Genomic DNA, 16,907 nt, shown 5'->3' on the forward strand with positions numbered 1-16,907 from the left:
CTGTGGTGGACAACTCCAGTTGCGGCCAGTGGCGATAGTGTGGAATAGTCCGCTTCCTACAGAGACAAAAGTGTCAAGTGGTGTTTCTGTGTACATGAGAACAGCAGGACTGTTTTTATTCTGTTAAGTAGCTTCCATCTGCCAGACACGAATTATTTAGGAATGATGAGGATGGAGTGGTATTACGTCCCGCACAGCAAGATGTTCATACGCAGCCTTGCTTCTTTTTGCACTTTAGCTGAAGTGTTCATTTTGTCAGCAGCCTCTGCCTTGTTCTAGCTTGCTGAATGGGCGCTCCCTGACAAGTCAAGCATATATCTCAAACCCCACAGCGATTGAGCGAGTTGGTGGAAAGATTACATTAAAGAGACTTAAGTCCACCCCGGTCCTGGTCTCTGCAATTGCTAAAGACAGTAGCATTATCGTGAGATCTTTCTTGCTTGGAGTTATCAACCAGGAGGCTAGTCCAGATAAAGTTTCCTGGAAGAATGTGGAACTGGAAATTCAGTGGCCCAGAGATTACAGTTGAGTGTTTCCAAGTGGTTATAGTCCTTGGCCAGCTTGCTAGTGCTGCTGCTACCAGGGAAGCCTGCCAGAGGAGCCCTCTGTTGAGCATTCCTGGCAGTAGCAGCTTTCCAGGAAAGCAACATGATGTTGGGGGAACATTGTGGGAAACTAAAATGGCAGGTCCCAGTTGCTCAGACTGTATTTGTTACAGCAGTTTGAAACAGCTATTGTCCCACCTTGCCTTTACAAAAAAGAACAAGGTTGCTGATGCCAGAGAATTGACTTTAGACAAACAGAAGTTGATAGGTAGGGGTGTTTGTGTGTGGCATCTCAGAGTGACAGTATTCCCTTCTGGCAGGTTAATGTAGCAGAATGGTTCCCTTCTAATTGAACGTCTTGTTTCTTGGGTCATGCTCTAAGCACCGGCAGCCACTAGTGCATTGAAATTGTTAGTTATGATCTGGAAGTCTCCAGTTCAGACCTTAGCTCAGCCTCTCTCCTCTCCATTCTGTAATACAGGGATGTTCATATTGGCCTACCGTACAGGGTGTTTCTGATGATTACTGAGAGTGTATATGATACAGTGCTTGAAGGAAGTGTTGTATAAATACTAAATGTACTGGGTAAATGATCTTTCACACTTCTTTTACAGTTCCTTCACCAGTGCTTACAACAGCATTAAATGTGAATATATAGGCCTCAACTTGTATTCTGTTTTGAACCTTCAAAAACCATATTAACTGCACAAATTCACACCTGGTACTTATCGGAGATTTCTTACTATGGCATTCCTTTGGACAGTGCCATAAAAGGACCAGCAGAGGGCCCTAATACCCAACACGCTATACTGAAAGATATATGTTTAGCTTTATATACATGTGCCTTCTACATTTGGACTTCAGGGTCAGGTTCTAATATGATTGCTTTAAATATGTGCCTTTCTCACCCATAAGAGGCTTCAGATGGATTAAGGAGGCTGTTATTGCTGGATGCCTTAATGTTACATATCTGCAAACATCATTCAGCTCATCTTGCAAAATATTCTTCCCCCAGGCTTTGCAACACACAATGAAGTAGCAGTTTGCTATCTATTGAAGGGTGACAGCAGCCAGTTTTAGGTTGTATATGACTGGTGATTCTTTGGCTTCTAATACAGTGGTGCCCCGCAAGACGAATGCCTCGCAAGACGGAAAACTCGCTAGACGAAAGAGTTTTCCATTTTGGAGGTGCTTCGCAAGACAATTTTCCTATGGGCTTGCTTCGCAAGACGACAATGCCTTGCAAGTTCCTGCGAGTTTTTTTCCTCCCCCCCCTTTTTCTAAGCCGCTAAGCCGCTTATCAGCTGATCCGATCAGCAGATAAGCCACTAAAAGTCGCTAATCCGCTAATCCGTCAATGGGCTTGCTTCGCAAGACGAAAAAACCGCTAGATGAAGAGAATCACAGAACGGATTCTTTTCGTCTTGCGAGGCACCACTGTACTTTCACTGTATAGAGATACCTGTAAAAACCAGTTGTCAGTGTCCTGTGACCAAGAAACGGAACCCAGGGAATGGCTAGGCAGATCTGGGTTGATTCTCACTTGCTCCCATTCTTCTGCTTTAAGTCTGTGTGGGGCACACTTACAAGCTCTCCTGTCAATCCAAGCACTAGGATTGCTGGCAAGCAAGACCCAAGGCTAGCTAGCCCTATTACCACCCCAAGGTTGTCTCTCAGTGTTTAATAATTTCTTTTAAATTTTTTAAATTACTCTTGCTTTTCTGTCATATAACTGAATTGCTAGCATTCATTCCTATGGGACAGATTAGAGCACCACATGGAATGATGCAGAGGGAGGAAGAACCTGCCAGTCACTCCTGATGTGGCTGGAGTGGCCTCCACTGAAGGTGAGCCCGCGAAAAGGGAGCCCACCTTCCTTCCCAGGTCACTCAGTAATCATAGGGTTCTCTCCTCGCCCCACCCTGGCCAAAGAAACTACCTCCCCATGCCAGACAAAAATCCAAGATTTGACAGCTCAGTTGGTAGAGCATGAGGCTCTGAATCTCAGGGTCGTGGGTTCAAGCCCCACGTTAGGCAAAAGGTTCCTGCATTGCAGGGGGTTGGACTAGATGTCCCTAATGGTCCCTTCCAACTCTAGGAGGTCAAGGATTCCATGAAAGGGCGTGACCTTTCATCCTAGGAAACACAGTTCCTGATTGGGGAATCTGTTGTTGGCTTTGTCGTCTTGAGGGCTGGAGGCTATATTTGCTTGGGGAACGAGGACACCAGCTGTGTTTTCACCTCTCGCTGTGCCTGATGCAGCAATGTAAATTAATGGGAGGGTACAGGTTGGGTGTGTGGTGGGGGAATTCTCCCCGCCTTCCCTGTGGCTCAGACCCAGTGGTCCTTTAGTTAGTGTACAGTAAAAGCCAGACATTCTTTCACACAGTGCCTTTTTTCAGCAGGACAATATTATGGCAAATCCTTTTAATTAAGGTTATTTTTCTCGGTCGGGAATTAATTGTGGCATGAAATAGTGGAGAGAAGCAGGGAAATGATCTGCAGGGAAATAATTCCCTCCCCCTGATCACCCCCCAAAAAAGTCTGCGTCTAAAATCGAAAATAACAAGCTGCTTTGCTCCCATGTTGTGCCAGCATCCTACATCTCAAAAGTAGGCATTTTAAGTTCTGTTGTAACTTTGTGTGATTGTTATTATTCTCTTTGGAAGGCTGTTTGGTAAGGCAGCAAAACAGTCCGCAATGCATAAATAGATGTGCTACACACCCTGATCCTGGGCATAGGCGCCGACTCCATGGGGCCTGAGGGGGCCCGAGCCCCCTCAAAAATTCGTTTGGGGGGGCTCTGCTCCCCCAATAATTTAAGAAAATTATTAGGCACCTTGCCAAAAACCGCGCAGGGGACTCTGGCGCGCGCCTCCCAAAGTGACCGGGAGCTCCTGAGAAGGGGCGGGCAGGTCGGTCAGTCAGAGGAAGACCCCCAGCGGCGGGACTTTAGAAAGGAATGGAGCCGCGGGGCCGAGGAACGGCGTATTCGTCGCCGGCGAGGGACTGGGGTGAGGGGAGAATGGAGGGGACGGGAGTTCCCGCCGCCGGAGCGGGGCTTTTTTTCTGGGTTCGGCTAAGGTGACGTTGGTAGGAGGGGGTGGCCGCCTCCCGGCGCGAAGCCTGGGGAGGGCAGGCCGGTTCTTGCATGCAAAAGCACCACTGCCATCCTGCCGCCAGTATGGACCCCGGTATGGGCCCCCCCAATATTTTTTATAAGTCGGCGCCCCTGATCCTGGGCATAGTTGCTCAGAGGGAAGTCCCACCGAGTTCAGCTTTGTCCCAGGTGGTAGGTTTGCATGCTAAGGTTTTCCAACACCTTTCAGCTGTTGCCTTTCTCCTTTCGCAGACTGTTTCCATTCTAGAACAAAGATTAACATTAACTGAAGACAAGCTGAAGGAGTGCCTTGAGAATCAACAGAAGATTGCTCAAAGTAAATCCAACTGAGTTTGCTGGGGAACTGACGGCAGCCAGCATTGTGAGTGTGTGTGTGTGCGAGCACATTCTCAGCATATATTGTGTGACTGATTTGTAAAGTGAAAACATTTCCTATTTTATTAGAATGAATTGTACAGCTTAATAGTGTCTGTAAATATATACTTTTTTTTCATATTAAACTTTCTTACTAACGACGGTCATTTGTGATGCTTGGCTTTACTACCCCGATTCGCATTTCCAGGTGTTGAGGAGTTGTTCACTTTTAAAGTAACACTGGCTTTGCTTCTCAGAGCAGCTCTGTTAAGAATTAAGGCAGCCTCATTTTGGAAATGACAAGCTTCTGGAACCTTTGTCATAGACTTCTTGAAATTGTGTGTGTGTGTGTGTGTGTGTGTGTGTGAGCGCGCGCGCGCACACATTGAGAACAGTGTGGGAGTTTCCCTTCAGACACAGATTTCCCAAAGCACTAGAGGAAGAGGAGGAAGAGGACTCCGCTCCAAATGTTCTGCAAGCATTTCAAGCAGAAATATGACTCACTTCTGGGAGATACTGCTAAAAAGCTTCCTCTTAAAATTTGAATGTTACCTGCACAAAGCAGTCCTGCTATGTGGGATCTTTATACATCTCTTACAGTTCATTGAAGCAGAAAATAACACATGAAGCACTCAGAGTTAGATCCAGAATGCTTTCCATTTTTTTTTAACATTAGCTAAGTAATATCAGATGCCTTGTCTATTTCTCTACATGTGTATTTGTGTGGTCCGTGCCAGCTTTGCATGCATGTTCATGATCATAGATTTCTTTTGCCATGAGTATACTTATATTCCTGGTGGATAATTCCCCCCCCATCACCTTTGCATACATTGGAACTGTGGCGTGGGAGACCTTGCAGTGCAGCTTTTTCACATAGTGCAAGGATGACACAAAAAGCCCTGATTCGTGTGAAAGGAGTCCCAAGACATGGCTCCCTGCCAGATTATTGTTGCCCCTCCTAGAAGTTGGGGCAAAGCTGGCATAGGAAGGAGCCTGATGGTGAATTTCATTCATGTGATCCTAGGTGTCTGATGGTTACCTAAGCAGAATAGGAAGGGACCAGTCAGCGGTTTCACTGTTACTATAAAGGTAATCTATGTAGGGTTATATGCTCCTCATCTTAGCTTTGGGACCTTTAAGTGTTGCCGGTTTCAAAGACTGACCTGCACTGATTTTGCTCATTTTATCCCAACCCCCACCTGATCTTGTGGATAGAAAATCTCCCACTTCCACTCTTTATATATTCTAGAACCATCTCTTCTCCGCACCCCTTTCCATGGAAGCCTGTATTGGTCTGTGTTTTGCTGAAACCTTCAAAGTTGGACCTTACCATTTCCACGTGGGAGGATTTTTTAAAAAATCCAATTCCATTAAAAAACACCCCACACCTCCTTTCATTAGACTGTATTCCCACCATCTCAGAAAGTCTGTTAAGAAACTACAGGTTATTTTGCTTCCTGGCTTGAAATAAAAAAGGGGAGGGAGAAGATTTGTTCCCTGCTTGGTTTTTGAAAGCCATTTTTGTTGTTGTGTTGTTTTGGAAACACTTTACCCAGGGGTTTCTTGCCCATTACGGGAAGCGGGTCAAGGAGGAAGCAGGGGTGGTTTGGAACTGCATGAGTTCCAGATGTGAGAATAACTTGGCATCTTCCCATGGCAAATGCTTTTTGTCTTCTGTACGTTTATAACGACGATGGGGAAAGGGCTCGAGTGAGTTAGGCTTTCTCCTTCGCCATTTGCATAATGTGCAAAAAGCCGCCTTGCTTGCAGGAGTGGTGTTTGCATCTTTCCCTCTGGAGTTCCCTGTATGGAAACACCTTTTTGCAATGCAGTCCTGTGTGCATGGGATCCTTGTTTAGTAGGGGAAAGAGAGAGCAAGTATGTACTGCAGCAGAACTTTTAAACAGAATGTTCTTATCCAGGGGAGCTATAAATACACTCTCACTCCTTGTATTTAGCTCTTCTTCCTGACAATGAAACATCTGTTGTGATCATCTCGCAGAAAACGGCTGGTGCAGGAAGCAGTGGAATAGATGGTTGAGGGGGTGTATGTTGCAAATTCCAGGGTTAAACGTTCCAAGAGTTGAGAGCGGATCGTTTAAGGGAATTGCTCTGGGTGGCTTGGTCTGGGAGGAGCTGTCAAAGGGTTAAGAATCTGCGAGGCAATCACTAAGCCAAGTTCCTAAAAAAAGCAGTTTAATATGTTGCTATTAGGTTTGCCAAACATATGACCTCACTAAAATTTTAGTAACAGCTCTTTTTATTCAGATTGGTCCCCGGGGAAGCTACATATGCCAGAGGGCTGAAGCAAAGGGAATTTTTGGCTGTTACGGGCATGGAACATGTTAAAACATACTCTGACACTGTGAAAAATAGCAGTCTCTAAGCAATGCCCCTTTTTCTTCCTGTCTGGGTGTTTAAATTAAAGCAACATCACGGTTAATTCATAATTATATTGGCAGAAAGGTGCAGCACTATGAGAGTGACTGTAGGGCTATATATAGGTCAGCTGTCCAGCACAAATTGGCTTCTTTCACAGTGACTATGTTTGTTAAGACCAATCCTAACCCCACTTAAGTGGGAGGAAGCCCACTGAATCCGAAAGGACTTTTGAGTAGCCAGGGATAGGTCTGCAGCCTGAGTCTGTAAAACGTACCCATAGTTTTTAATATTGATAGTTGTACATATTATTTTTGCTTTTAATTAAATGACACAAACGTTTTTTATCATGTTTTATTCACTGACATGATTTCATTCACAACTGATTACGAGATAGCGGAGCTTTCCCAGGCTATTCTGAAAATCCAGCATATAGGAAGCTTTCTCCTATTTTTCAAACGTATCAAATAATGTTTGTGGGTTAGGCACACACGTTCTGTGACTCCTACCTTGTCAACGGATCATTCAGTTTTGTTTATAGCGGACAGCATTGGGGAAGCAGGCGAGCATGAATTCAATTCTTCTGTAATTTAGTACTGAGCGCACACTACCCCCCCCCCTTTTTGACAATTTTGTTGAAGGTTTCTAACATATTAAGCACTAGAATCCAAACACATTTATAAAAAGATAATCAAAAAGAATATATTGAAAAAGAATACAGAAAAAGAAAATATAGAATACTCATAATCCTTGCAAAACACAATTATAGAGAAAAAAGAAGAGGGAAAAAATAACTAAAAAGACCCTTTATCACATTTATAGCATATATCATATCATATCATTTATCCGCACATAGAAAGGGTACAACTTGTAGATCTAGGTCAGGCTTCCTCAACCTCGGCCCTCCAGATGTTTTGAGACTACAATTCCCATCATCCCTGACCACTGGTCCTGCTAGCTAGGGATCATGGGAGTTGTAGGCCAGAAATATCTGGAGGGCCAAGGTTGAGGAAGCCTGATCTTGGTAGCTGCTCTATAACAGTTATTCATGGATGTGACCAGAGGGGCCACCACAAGTATCTCCTGGGAGTGGGGCTTGGGATACGATGTACCTGCTGTTGAACTGATTGGGAACTGACCATAGTGCTATCAAATTCAAATGCAAGTGGGCGATGGCCAAGAAAATCTATCACATTCAGTTTTTATTTCAGAACGGAACTGGAGGAGATTGGCAAAAAGGCAATTGAAAGGGAAAGTCAAGAGAGTCAAATCTCTCCAGAATTCTTGGGGGTTCCTCAAAACCACAATAGTAGAAGTGTAGCTAGAATGTATATTGTATTTTGGGAAAGTTGCTCCCAGGGGCAAGATGACGTCAGCATGGTTTCCTGAGTGGAGTCAAGAAAAACTGAATGATAAGAAGGCTCCCTTTAGAAAATGGAATTATTGTCCAAATGAGGATAAAAAAAAGAGCACAAACTTTAGTAAAAGAAGAATACAAAACAGTGCAAAAAATAAAATAAAAAATTAACACTATCAGGACCAAATTCCTAAAACAAAGCCCAACAGCGAACAATTCTTTAAATACATTAGTTACAGGCCCTCAGCTTAGGAAGGTTATATAGACCTTTGAACAACAAGGGAGTCAAAGGTGGGCTAATGGAGGGAAAGGAAATAGCAGAGAAGGTGAATGAATTATTTGCACCGATCCTCACAGAAAAATATAAAGCACTCCTTGTGCCCGAACTGTCTCAAGAAGGGAATCTGAGGAACTGAGGCAAAAAGCGATGACAGGCAACCAAGTTCCAGGCCTTACTGCTAAATGAAAAACTGACAAATTGCCAGATGCAGATGGCATCCACCTGACCATTCTTTAAGAACTCGAATGTGAAATTGCTCATCTAAAATAGCTACATATTGGAGGACTGGAGAATGGCCAATGTAACACTTCTTAAAAGGGGATCTTGAAATTATAGACTGGTTATTAAGTCTATTCTGGTTGGTGGTAAGCAGTGAGGTAGCCAAGTGACAATACTAAATTGTTTAGGGGCATTTTCATTTATTTATTTTTAAAGGGAATTGTGAAAAGCTTGAAAAATCTAAACTGGGTGAATGGGCATCAAAATGGCAAATGCAATTTAATGTAAGTGTAAAGTGTTTCACTTTACTTATTGGGGTTTCACTTTGTGAAATCCCAATTTCACAAATATGCTAAAAGGGTCTGAAGAGGGAATGAATGACCACAAATGAGATCTTGGGCTCATGGTGGATAGCTAGATGAAGATGTCAGCCCAGTGTGCAGCAGCTGTGCAAAGGGTGAATTCCATGTTGCTGTTTTTTATTAGTTATTAAATTTGTATACCACCCTTCATGCGGAGATCACAGCAGTCAACAACATAAAAACGCAAAATAAGAATACAAAATGCATACTAAAACAAGTGCAAGAACAAGCCAACTCTACAAACATAGGACATCATTAAGCCTGTCACGCCTTTGATGGGGACAGAGTGAGTGCTCCAGCAGCTGCCATTGATAAATCCTTGGCTGCATACACATTCTTTGGGAACGCTGTCACATATAAATGTACTTACTACATGAGTTGGCCCATTCACACTTAGCAGCATGCCAGTAATCGGCTCCTGCAGGCGTACTACTAGCCTGCTTAACGGTACATGGGAATGGGAGAAGCCTCAGTGGTGGGCCCAGCGTGGGGTAAAGATTCGGAGTGTTGCTGCTGACCCTGATGTCTACCATGTCTGTTTTCTTCCTAAATCTTGGTTTTGATCTGTGGTTTCTAATCCTGGGTGAGGATATTCCCTCCTTTCCGCCTCCCTGGACTCTCTCACCCTGACATTTTCATCTGAGAAAATGAATTGGCCTCAATGCATCTTCTAGGGCCCACATACGCGACTGCTGTTGCAATACCCTATTTTGTTTCCAAAGCTAATAATTATCTTCCAACGCCTGCATCCATCTCGGGGGTGGAGAGGTATTGCTTTAAATCATTCTTAATTGTACCATGCTGCCTGCATCCACCTCACTTTCCTCTTCCTCCTTTTCAATTCAGCCAGGAACCATCAGCATTGTCCCCACCCCCACAATGGGTCACAGGAGCAGACCTGCCTGCAAAAAAAGGGTTAATGTAATACTTTTGCCGTGCGGGTTGTTTGGACGGAGTTCAGCATTGCTTCACTTCCCTTTTACACTCCCTCTGTGAGTATTTTCTTAACAGCTGTCTGGGATCTGTTCCATTCAGACTTCCCCTAGTGTGGGCCTAAGAAAACATGCAGTCTGCAACTCTCAGTAAAGTTTCCATTGTCGCACCCTTTACTGGAAAGACAGAGAAGCGTACTGCACAGGGCTTAAGTTTGAACATACAGTGCAACGTTTAATATCCTTTTTTAAAGGATTAATGGAAGAGGATAATCCCATCACAGTCTAATGCGATGATGACAAACCTGTCACCCTCCAGAACAGGGTGGTCCAGAGCATGGCCTGAGGGCTGCATGTGGCCCTCAACACCTTTTTTGCTGCCCTCAGCAACATTTGACACTCCCCTCCCCAACCGCAGCCCTCACCCTGCGTTTCCAAAGCAAGCCGCTGGGCTTTGGGAAGCAGGCATGAGGGCGTTGGCGGGTCCTAGGCTAGTCCTTCCTCCTTCCCAAAGCCTAGTTAGCTCTTTCCTAGCTTTGGGAAGGAGGTGGGAGGGCTCTAGGATCCTGCCAGAGCTTTGCGCCTCCTTCCCCAAGCCCCGTGCTTTGCTTAGCCACTTTGGGAAGACAGCATGAGGGCGTCCAATTTTGGCCTCGTTCCCCACCACCCTGCATGGCAAGGCAGTGAGCAGCCCATGGGTTCCTTGTCAAAGTACTCTTGGTTTGCAAAGTTGGGCCGCCCTGCTCCAGATGTTATTGGACTAGCTACATGGCCAATAAAAGGTAAAGAAAGGTAAAGGACCCTTGGACTGTTAAGTCCAGTCAAAGGCGACTCTGGGGTTGTGGTGCTCATCTCGCTTTCAGGCTGAGGGAGCCAGCATTTGTCCACAGACAGATTTCTGGATCATGTGGCCAGCATGACTAAACTGCTTCTGGTACAACGGAACACTGTGACGGAAACCAGAGTGCATGGAAACGTTGTTTACCTTCCCGCCGCAGCGGTAGCTATTTATCTACTTGCACTGGCGTGCTTTCGAACTGCTAGGTAGGCAGGAGCTGGGACAGAGCAACGGGAGCTCACCTCATTGTGCGGATTCAAACTGCCAATCTTCTGATTGGCAAGCCCAAGAGACTCAGTAGTTTAGACCACAGCGCCACCCGCATCCCCAATGGCCAATAGTCTGCAGTGATGGGAGTTATTGTCCAGTAACATCTGAAGGCCCACAGGTCCCCCAGTCCTGTTCTAACACTATATATCTAAGAACTTCTATGATTCTTGAACATCCTCACCACTCTGGTGGGTGTAACTGAAACTCCTTCTGAAATGCACTTAGAATAAGGCAGTAGATGAGGCTTTGAGTACGAAGTAGAATTGCTACCATTGCTACCATTATTCCACCAGAAAGTGTTTGCCTTTTTAATAGTAAACAACTGCAGGGCATGCAGAAAGTCAGTGGGCTTCTCCAGTATTGCATTTGCAGGCCAGGAAGCTGAACCAGTTGAGTACCGTATTTTTTGCTCTATAAGGCTCACTCTTTCCCTCCTAAAAAGTAAGGGGAAATGTGTGTGCGTCTTATGGAGTGAATGCAGGCTGCACAGCTATCCCAGAAGCCAGAACAGGAAGAGGGATCTCTGCTTTCGCTGTGCAGCGATCCCTCTTGCTGTTCTGGCTTCTGGGATTCAGAATTATTTTTTTCTTGTTTTCCTCCTCCAAAAACTAGGTGCGTCTTATGGTCTAGTGCGTCTTATAGAGCAAAAATACGGTATTTGCTGTTGTGTAGGTGCCCCGAGGGTACAGAATTCCTCCTAATGCCATGTCTTTACCTCCTTTTGTGGTTTTGAGTAGGCCACTGTTTTTTCCTGATCTCCAAAATGACAAGAGTTGTCTCTTGGTGAGGTTGGAAAAAGTAGCTATAAATCCATTTGCAGAATTAATGAGCTTTAGAAATCATTTTTTTCAAAATTGCCTGCATTCAGATGTGGGGTTTAATGTGTTAGCGTTAGTGGTTATAATGCTAGTGTTTCATAGAATCATAGAGTTGGAAGAGACCACAAGGGCCATCGAGTCCAACCCCCTGCCAAGCAGGAAACACCATCAGAGCACTCCTGACATATGGTTGTCAAGCCTCTGCTTAAAGACCTCCAAAGCAGGAGACTCCACCACACTCCTTGGCAGCAAATTCCACTGTCGAACAGTTCTTACTGTCAGGAAGTTCTTCCTAATGTTTAGGTGGAATCTTCTTTCTTGTAGTTTGGATCCATTGCTCCGTGCCCGCTTCTCTGGAGCAGGAGAAAACAACCTTTCTCCCTCCTCTATATGACATCCTTTTATATATTTGAACATGGCTATCATATCACCCCTTAACCTCCTCTTCTCCAGGCTAAACATGCCCAGCTCCCTTAGCCGTTCCTCATAAGGCATCGTTTCCAGGCCTTTGACCATTTTGGTTGCCCTCCTCTGGACACGTTCCAGTTTGTCAGTGTCCTTCTTGAACTGTGGTGCCCAGAACTGGACACAGTACTCCAGGTGAGGTCTGACCAGAGCAGAATACAGTGGCACTATTACTTCCCTTGATCTAGATGCTATACTCCTATTGATGCAGCCAAGAATTGCATTGGCTTTTTTAGCTGCCGCATCACACTGTTGGCTCATGTCAAGTTTGTGGTCAACCAAGACTCCTAGATCCTTTTCACATGTACTGCTCTCTAGCCAGCTGTCACCCATCTTATATTTGTGCCTCTCATTTTTTTTGCCCAAGTGCAATACTTTACATTTCTCCCTGTTAAAGTTCATCTTGTTTGTTTTGGCCCAGTTCTCTAATCTGTCAAGGTCTTTTTGAAGTGTGATCCTGTCCTCTGAGGTATAAGCCACCCCTGCACCATCTGCAAATTTGATCAGGATGCCCTTGAGTCCATCATCCAAGTCGTTGATAAAGATGTTGAATAAGACCGGGCCCAAGACAGAACCCTATGGCACCCCACTAGTCACTCTTCTCCAGGATGAAGAGGAACCATTGATGAGCACCCTTTGGGTTCGGTCAGTCAGCCAGTTACAAATCCACTGAGTGGTAGCATAGCCAAGACCGCATTTTACCAGCTTCTTTACAAGAATATCATGGGGCACCTTGTCGAATGCCTTGCTGAAATCAAGTTAGGCTACATCCACTGCGTTCCCTTCATCTACCAGGCTTGTAATTCTGTCAAAAAACGAGATCAGGTTAGTCTGACATGACTTATTTTTCAGAAATCCATGCTGACTATTGGTAATCACAGCATTCCTTTCTAGGTGCTCACAGACTGTTTGCTTAATGATCTGCTCCAGAATCTTCCCTGGTATTGATGTCAGACTGACTGGGTGATAATTATTTGGGTCCTCTCTTTCCCCCTTTTTGAAAATAGGGACAACATTTGCCCTCCTCCAGTCTGCTGGGACTTCACCTGTTCTCCAGGAATTCTCAACGATGACTGCCAGTGGTTCTGAGATCACATCTGCCAGTTCTTTTAATACTCTTGGATGCAGTTCATCTGGCCCTGGAGACTTGAATACATCTAAACTAGCCAAGTATTCTTGTACTATCTCCTTAGTTATTCTGGGCTGTGTTTCCTCTGCTGAATCATTTGCTCCAAATTCTTCAGGTTGGGCATTGTTTTCTTTATCGGAGAAGACTGAGGCAAAGAAGGCATTGAGGAGTTCAGCCCTTTCTGTGTCCCCTGTTTGTATTTCACCATCTTCTCCTCTGAGTGACCCCACTGTTTCTTTGTTCTTCCTTTTGCTATGGACATACCCATAAAAGCCTTTTTTGTTGCTTTTAACCTCTCTAGCAAGCCTGAGTTCATTCTGTGCTTTAGCTTTTCTGACTTTGTGTCTACATGTGCTGGCTATTTGTTTGAATTCCTCTTTGGTGGTTTTACCCCCTTTTCCATTTTTTGTACACATCCTTTTTTAATCTTAACTCAGTTAAAAGTTCTTTAGATAGCCACCCTGGCTTCTTTAGGCACCTTTAGTGTTTCTAGCCCGACTTCTAATATTCCCTTTATACTGTTGTGTTATGCAACGGTGGCATTTTAAAAATCAAAATACTGCCATCTTGGGCTAAATTTTAAATGGTGGGAAGGAACTGTGTGCCAGGATACCATCCAAACGTCATCACATCAACAGTAGTGGTGTGATCATGAGAACCATGGGGAAATTACAATGCAGAACTCCCATGATTTTCTTTGTTAAAGGATCTGCAAGCAGATTTCTTTCTGCAAACAACATGGAAACAAGTGCTAAACTTCTGCTAGGTTCAGCTGGATTTCCAGAAATGGCTTTTACGTCGTGTGAAATATCACATAAAATGTGAAAATTAACAAGTAAGAAAACTCATTGAAATTGAGAAAAAGAACAACCTGTCTTTGAAGCGGGTAATGTGAACTCACCTTCTGTGCCATCTAATTGAAGAAATGTGTGCTTTTTCTGAAGGACCTTGTCTATTAGCAGACCAAATTGGGGATTCAGCTGTAGCTAATCTGTAGCGCACCAGGTGCAGGCACCAGGCACCAGGAGGCTGTGGTATACCTGAACAGGTTCAGGAGGGTACCAGGGCATCTCTGTGGCAGAGAGTGTGACCTGCATTCTTAGTGGCCATTTCTGTGCCCTGCTGCTGCCTTCTTTCCAGAAAAGCAGACTAGTTTTGAGGCAAAATGGTATCAACACAGCTGCACAGGAAAGTGCTTGAGGGACAGTTTCATACTTTTGATGTGACATGCTCAACGCTTGCCAAAAAAAGTTGGCCGCTATGTTGCCTTCAGTCATTCACGAGAAGAAGCAAAGCCACTTCTCCTCCTAAAACCGATGTAAGCTGTTTCCAAAACAGTACATTTGCCCAAGGACACACCCCATTTTTGCCTTTTAGGTATAACCCTAAAGTACACATCCTTGAAAGTTAAGTTCTATTTATAGCATTAATGCAGAACAGACATTTTCTTGTGCCTCTCCTTATCTGTAGTAAATACTGATGGGTGAAGTAATATATTTCCCTGCATAAAAAAGAAACTTGAGTCTGCAGAGCTGAGCCAAACACAACAGTGGCTGACAGATTGCTCTAATTCAGGTTCATGAGAGGAAAAGTTGAGAAGGCTCGATGGCCACTCGTAACTGATGTTTGATGGAGCCTCGCTGACCAATTACCCAGTAAGAACAAAAAGAGGCCTGCTGGATTAGGCCAAAGTTGGTGTAGTTCAGCGTCCCAATTCTCACAATGGTCAACAAGATGCCTCTGAGAAGCAGGATATGAGCATAATAATAACCCTCTCCCTCAGTTGCCTCACAGCAACTAATATACAGAGACATGGTGCCTCTGAACCCAGAGGTTTCATACAGCTATTGCAAGTGTTGCCGTTGATAGCTTGATCCTCTACGTGTTATGTGAACTTCAGGGCTGAATTGGAGAGACTTGTCCGGAAGGTCACCAAGCCAGCCGAAGGTCCCAGACAGATGGAAATGGATAAAGCTCGATAGACCAGCTCCAGACCATTCATTTATCTCCAGTTCAGGGAATGGCAGTAAGCAAAATTCAGAACTGTGCTATTCCCCTCTGTGCTATTCTGTTTGTGGGTATTTAGGTCTGAAAATCACCAGCCTGCAATTTGCCAAGCATCTGTCAGTAAAATAGGGGGGAGGGGGGGCGTGATTTGTGCTATATAAACACCAGCATGCAGAAGCCATTATGCGCTTAGAGTACTAATCTATTACTGTCACTCTACGTGGTGCTTTTCAATGTAATTTAAGAGAAAAGGGGCCAGGTAACTGTCCTGGGGACCTTATGATCTAAACCGCCAGAAGTCTCTTTCCCCGTTATATGGGGTAAAACATCATGCCACATTTTTTTCTTTTCTTTTTAACAGATAATATGCTTTTTTAAAAAACTGCTACAGAATTTACCAATCAGTTCATCTCCATGCAAGGAACTCCATGCAAGGAACTCCATGCAAGGAACTCTCAATATCTGTTACATTTGTTCTTTTCATGTACTTGTTAAAAGACTTGAAGTACATAAATCTGTCCACTTTGGTTTCTCGTTATTCCATTCTTACGTTCTGTTCATCACACTTCTCTAACAACTTGCAACTTTTTAAAAAACAAAAACAAAATCCTTATAAAAATCGGTTGACATTGTAAAGTGCTGCTCTAATACACATTTCTGAATGTGCATTTGCCTTGATTAATGCATTTTAATATGCTATTTTCACCAATATATGCATTTTTATGCTGACATCCACCAAATACATGCATTTTTTTCAATAGATACATTTAGCGGAGAACTGTATTGCAAAATTTAAGTTAGGTCTTCTGTCCACCAGCTTATCATGTGTAGGCTGGCAATCAGATGTCAATGCCATTCAAAGCAACCATTTTAGCTCTAAGCAGATAGCTGTGCTGGCATTTTTGCTTTCCTGAAAGAAAGATCTACCCTCTCATCCCCCTCCCCACTCTGTGCAATGTTCCATCCCCCACACCCCTGAGCAATTTTATTTTTTTTTGGTGGAGGGGCACAGGGGAAGAGAGAAGGGGGAAACCCTGTTGCACCAGCAAAAGCCATTGTATGGCTTCTGCCCAAGGAACTGCTTGGTTTAATCTGGACCTTGATCTCTGGTTATGCCCATCTATTCATTCTGAGATGAGGATGGTAAAGAATAATGCATACAATTCATATGTGAAGAAGAAGAAGAAGAAGAAGAAGAAGAAGAAGAAGAAGAAGAAGAAGAAGAAGAAGCCATTTGCCAGTGCCTTCAGTAGGATTTTGGGTTTCAGCTGTCCTTTACTGCCTCTCATGTTTCAGTCTGAGAAGGAAGGCTTCTACAAAGGATAGAAGTTTATAACCTAAACTGATGGAACACTGGCATGAAAACGCCACGTGTTGTTCTTTTTTAGATTTAAAGGAACGATCTGCTAATATGTCAAAAGTGCTAAAAACCAGACTAGGCTGAGAAAATTCTGCTTCCAACAGATATGTACTGTGCTTTCACTTTTCAGCTTTTACTGCCGAAAAGCAGTTTGGGACCTGTAAGCAGAGCAGTGTTTGCCTTAACGGTTTGGATAGCATCTGACACGATCTCTCAGTCAGCTGCTTTTATAAGATTATTTTGATATGGACCTATTTTGGGGACAGCCAGTGATTGCAGATAACCCAAGCGATTTGGATAGTAATAATAAAGTTTTGGACAATGGGTACTCTCTTTGTGCTACAGTTGCATGTCAAGGGGCCCCCTGAGACAGAGCAGGCGCAACGCAAACACTGTGGTCCGCAGACATGACACAGACTTCACCCACTTCACAAACTTTACCCGCAGACTACAGGTTCAGCTGTAGCCTCT

General features: G+C 44.2%; 1 protein-coding gene across 4 annotated transcripts in view; it reads left to right on the top strand.

The window, feature by feature from the left end:
- POC1A (POC1 centriolar protein A) overlaps positions 1-4,182 on the top strand; it is a 37,119-nt gene extending 32,937 nt beyond the window's left edge. For all 4 annotated transcript variants that reach the window (XM_083488892.1, XM_083488890.1, XM_083488891.1 and 1 more), the window contains one exon: positions 3,898-4,182. In XM_083488892.1, coding sequence (XP_083345018.1) covers positions 3,898-3,996 — 99 coding nt within the window. In that variant the 3' untranslated portion in view covers positions 3,997-4,182. The remainder of the gene's footprint in view (positions 1-3,897) is intronic.
- The last annotated feature ends 12,725 nt before the right edge of the window (positions 4,183-16,907 follow it).

The sequence above is a fragment of the Podarcis liolepis genome, assembly GCF_965112155.1.
Source record: "Podarcis liolepis genome assembly, chromosome: 2".
In the NCBI taxonomy this organism is placed as follows: Eukaryota; Metazoa; Chordata; class Lepidosauria; order Squamata; family Lacertidae; genus Podarcis; species Podarcis liolepis.